Source organism: Penaeus japonicus, unplaced genomic scaffold, assembly GCF_977035675.1.
Source record: "Penaeus japonicus unplaced genomic scaffold, GWHDUDI00000001_assembly GWHDUDI00000019, whole genome shotgun sequence".
In the NCBI taxonomy this organism is placed as follows: domain Eukaryota; kingdom Metazoa; phylum Arthropoda; class Malacostraca; order Decapoda; family Penaeidae; genus Penaeus; species Penaeus japonicus.
Window position 1 is genome coordinate 6,712,165 of NW_028234421.1, and position 5,000 is coordinate 6,717,164.

The following is a 5,000-nucleotide window of genomic DNA, read 5'->3' on the forward strand; positions in this document are numbered from 1 at the left end:
TCTCCCGACTGGCCACCGACCATGGCACCAAACCTCACTTGAACCTCTTCATATTATCTTACAAGTCGGTTGGCAGCAACCTGAACTACAATATAAGGCTGCCACGTTGTCAATTCTTTCTATCAGAAACGCCATCACATAAGCATTCACTTCTTCAAACCAAAATGTCACAAAGGACGAAAATTATAGCCGGCGAGGGCTCTGAGGAAAGCGCAAATATTTGTTGTGACGGACGGACTACCATGGAAGACCTCCGACCAGCACGAAGGGACGTGAACCTCTTTCATTCAATGGCCGATGCGAAGAACTGCACAATGCGAAATCATAACATCCAGGACAAACTCAATCATCTACGTGTACACATCTACGAAGTCCTTTCCCAAGTGGTAAATCAACAATTCGGGAGCATACTGATAAGACGTCTAAAAACAGGACAAATATTATATCTCCTCTCGAGCTCTGATGGATATATAGAAGTTTTCTGAATATCATCTCTTGTGTTGGCAAAGCAATAAACTAATTTTCTCCCGAAACGCTATCAACGCAGCCTTTCAACCATTCCCTGCCGATAAGGCCAATCGCTCCATGCAAATGGATCAATGTCAAGTACACTGCCTTTAAATCACGGACACCAGTCGAAAAGCGTGCTTCTTTACAGCAGCACTTTACATGGGCACACAGGAAAGCACACCTTCCAGATGCATTAGAAAGAATCTCCGTCCGAAATTTCCTTACAGTAGCGAAATCGGACGAGTCCACGCCGGAAAGAGGAGAAAATAATGGTCACCAACACTTCCGGGGATCACCCAAGCTCAAATTTACTAAAATATGAAGATAATCGCCCCAAGACTATTCTGGGAAAAGCTCCGGACGGAAGGAAACTTACCATGACGTCGAAGTGTGTGACTTCCAGATTGGCGGGTTGTTGGTAGAAAGTGGGCGGAGGAGGCGGGAGGTAGGAGAAGATGGGCGTGGGTTGCTCAGCCGCCGTGAAAATTTTGGTGGTAGTGAGAGATGCGTCTCGGGAAGAATGTGGTGGCAAGGAGGGCGAAGTCGTGGGCGTGACGTGCACACACCCAGATGATGACAGGGTACGGACGACAGGGTTCAACACAGTCGCAGCACTCGTCGAGTTAAGGCCGTGTAGGATATGTTTAGTTGCAGTCAGGTCGCACTGTGGCGGTCGAGCGTAGACGACGTGGTGGTGTGGCTTGGTGGAAATGTTGAAGCGGCTAGCTAGCGGTGGTTAGCAGCGGAAGTAACAAGATACAGCAGCAGTAGCAGCAGCGATGAAGGCGGTGGTGTTGTGAAAGGTGTGAGGTCCGGGTGTGAGTGAGGTAGTGTGAGTAGCGAGACACAGAGAGAGAGCACAGCGCGGGCCGGCGGCGTGCTCACGACTAACTCCAGCCCCCACCACAGCCCGCCCGCCGCACACGGTAGGGAGGCGGGGCGCTTCCCCCACTCCTGCCACACACCACCACATCTAAACAAAGCTCTCCTATGCTTTGGCCACAAAGTAAATCCTTTATCAACAATAAAAAACATCGCACAGCTAAAAGCACGCTAGAGGTATTATGTAAAAATTCTCTCTATAGCCCCATGGCGGAAAAAATACACGTAAAATTCTGCATGGTTCTCCGTGTGAAGGTGGGAGACGCATGCGCGGGAGTCCAGCACACCCCGGCTTACCTGGCCTCCCCTAGAATCCCTCCCCCACCTGACTACCTGGGTCCCATCACACTCCTCACCAACCCTCACAGCACACATAAAAATCACCACAATTTCACATGCTACACTAATTCCAACGTTATTCCTCTTCTCTCTAAACGGTCTGCCGTTTACTTCTAGACAGGGGCTACGACGGAAACTAGCCACGAACCGGAGAGCTATAAAAAAAGAAATAGCATTTGCTCAAGAAGCCTCCGTCACCATCCTTTCCAATACTATGAAAAGTACGAAGTTTTACCATATTCCTAGCTGGTAGACGGGGGATTCGAGAGAGGGTGGAAGAGGAGAGGAGGGGAAGGGATATGGTAGGAGGTGGAGGAGGGGTAGGGAGAGGATGAGGAGGGGAAGGGGAAGCACGTTTGGAAGGAGGGAATAGGGGAGGTCCCTCCTCACCTGCCGCACGCGCACTGCACGCCCGCTCCTCAAAGCTACCTCACTCGCCCTCCAGATCGCCTTGCCGTCGCCACGTATGCAAGAACGGCCACACCACCGCCAAACCACTAAGCCACATGACCACAGTTTCCCTTATCTTCGTCACACACGCACCATTATCCCGGGGGTTATCGCCTCCTAACCCTCGCCAGCCGCTTTGCAAACAAACACCCAAAGAAACGAAACAATAAAACCGGCAACCTCCAGGACGACCGGTAGACAAGTGTGAAATGGTTTCTTCAAAATACAGGAAACGGGCATAAAACACTAACGCGAATTAAAGGGACTCGCTCTCCTGAAACAATTCCGTACTTTTCCAGACGAACTCGCCATAATTCAAAAACTTGTTCAACTCTTTTAACAACAGGTTACATAATATTTGTACAGAAAGTTAAAGCCATTTATTTCGAGAAAAGGGGGCAGAATGCGCAAACACAGCAAGCGCTGATATCACGAAGAATAAAACGTTGTTTGCTTAGTCACCGCCAACAAACCGATTTATTGCGCGTATATTTACCTTAAAATTACCCCGACAGCCAAGTGTGTGATGCTGCTGTATGCTGCAACGTGGAAGCTGTCACATAAAACACGAAGCAAATAAGAAACCGCACTCGAGACGATAAAGAATTTCTAAACATGGGGGGGAAACCCTCCCCAAAGGGGGGGGGGTTTGGAAGGGGTCAGGAAACAAAAAAAAACAAAAAGAATTTGCTTGCAAAGCCCCCTTAAAACCTCCAATTTGAATTGGGGTTTTAAACCGCGGGCCCCAAATTCGGAAATGGAAAAAGGGGGGATTTAAGAAAAAAGAAAATAAAGGGGAAAAAAAACGTTTAAAAGAATAGGGGCCCTACCTGGGCCATAAACCCAAAAAAACTATATCCCTTTTAATGCCTGCCCCAAAAAGGGATCAACCCCCCCCGCAAACCCTAACACCCCCTTTCCCAAAATGAAAAAATTTTCCCCGGGAAAATGGCCTACCCCCCGCCGGCTTTGAAACCCCCAAAAGGGGGAAAGGAAAAAAAAACGGACTGGCCCGAAAAAAAAAAGGGGGAAAAAAGGAAGGGGAAAAAATAACGGAAAAAGAGGGGGTTCTGAATCCTAAATTTTCCCAAATTTCGCAAAAAAATTTAAAATTTTTTAAAAAAACGGGTACTATTGAAAAAGAAAAAAATTATTTCGGGGGGAAATGCAACCCCTGCCCCAATTCTTGTTGTTTGCGCCAAAACCCCGGGTTTTTGGGGTTACCCATTTAACCCGGCCATTTTTTTCGTTTGCTCCCTTTTTAAGCTTTTTAAAAACCCAAAAAATTTGGAAGGCTGGCCTTTTAAAAAAATGAAAGGCATTTTTAAAATAACAAAAAAACCTCGCACAACAAAAATTCCCCACCCTTTTACAGAAAAACGGAAAGCACAATTTAAAACGGTTTTTAAATACCCCCCTAAAAAAGAACCAGAATAAAATAAAAAGGAAAAAAAGGGAAACATAAAAAAAAGCTTTAATCAACGAAAAAAATGGCCTATTTTTTTCCCAAAGCTCCAGCCCCACACAAAAACAAATCCCGTGGGGAAAAAAAAAAAAAAAAAAGAAAAAAAAAAAAAGGGAAAAAAAAAAAAAAAAAAGGGGGCAAAAAGAAAAGGAAACCGTTTTAATGAAGGTTAAAAAAAAAAACCCAAAAGTAATGCCCCCCCCTAAATCTTCAACTCCCCCCCCAAATTCCCCCCCCTACCTCCCCTCCCCCTCCTCCTCCTCCCCCCCCCTCCCCTTCCCTCTCCCCCCAAACCCCCCCCCCTCCCCCCAGGGAAAACAAAAAAGAAAAAAAAAAAAAAAAAAAAAAAAAAAAAACCCGTGCCCCCCCCGGAAACCCGGCACAAAAAATATTTAAGAACGTGGGGTTATCATTAAAACAAAAGGATGGGGATCGTGGGGGGGTTTAAAACCCGGGGAGGAGACCCCCGGGGGGGCGAGCCCCGGAGGTGGGTTCGACACCCTCGCAGGGTCACGCTCGCCCCCCCCTTTTGACCTCCCCAAAACCCCAAACGCAGCCCGGGGCCCCGAACCCGTCGCCTTCCCGAGAGCTCTCCGGGATAGCCCAGTCCCAAAATGGCGGGGTGTGTGCGCGCGCGCGAACGATGAACATGTAAATAGGAAAGGCTAAAAAATGCGCTTTTAAAATTTTACTAGATTAGCAAAAGAATCCCCAGATAATGAATTTTGAACGAGGTTGACCTCCCTGAGCGTCCCGGGGAGCAGCAGTTTTTCATGACAAATTGCTTTGTCCTTTACCCCCCAAGTGTCTTTGGCCCCACCAACCCAACCCCCTCCTTTACCTCCCTCCAGCTCCATCCCGAACTTGCATGGGAGCAACTCTGCCCCCAAGACAAAGCGACAGGACGGATATTGGCTTTTTTCACGAGCGCCAACAAAAAACCACCCCAACATTAGCGATGGAGTTCTCTCAAAACCCCAAATTTTCCCCAGCAGGATTTCTCCTTTTGAGAGCGCACCAGCGGCACTTGCGCCATTAGAAAACGGCTTGTAAAGGGTTTAAAACGGCCCCGTAAAGGGGAAGGGTTCGCGCTGATTGTATCTTTAATCAAAGGGGCATCTCCCGCCCTTGCGATCTTTTTTGGAGTAAAGGGGGTTTCAAACGCAATGAAATTCGCCGTTTTAAAGGGATGAAGACGGGAAAAGGGAAAGGTGCTTTCTAAAGAGCAAGGGGAGCAGGATCTGGGACGAAATTTAACCTCAAATCTTTTTTGTCGGGAATTTTTAAGAGAGAAGCTACGGGAATTGGGAAAAGGTATTTTTTTTAAAAAAACGAAGACCCAAAGTTTCTTTCA

The 5,000-nt window shown here is 47.4% G+C and overlaps 1 protein-coding gene across 50 annotated transcripts in view; it reads right to left on the bottom strand.

Moving 5' to 3' along the window:
* Window positions 1-5,000, bottom strand: part of heph (polypyrimidine tract-binding protein 1 heph) — a 131,481-nt gene that overhangs the window by 37,207 nt on the left and 89,274 nt on the right. For 7 of the 50 annotated variants that reach the window (XM_086547342.1, XM_086547333.1, XM_086547323.1 and 4 more), the window contains exon 1: window positions 887-1,405. The exons of 39 other annotated variants lie outside the window; for them this stretch is intronic. In XM_086547342.1, the coding sequence (XP_086403468.1) occupies window positions 887-889 (3 nt within the window). In that variant the 5' untranslated portion in view covers window positions 890-1,405. Of the gene's footprint in view, window positions 1-886; window positions 2,793-5,000 lie in introns of those variants that run through there. 4 more of the 50 variants (XM_086547341.1, XM_086547316.1, XM_086547332.1 and 1 more) reach the window with 4 other exon arrangements.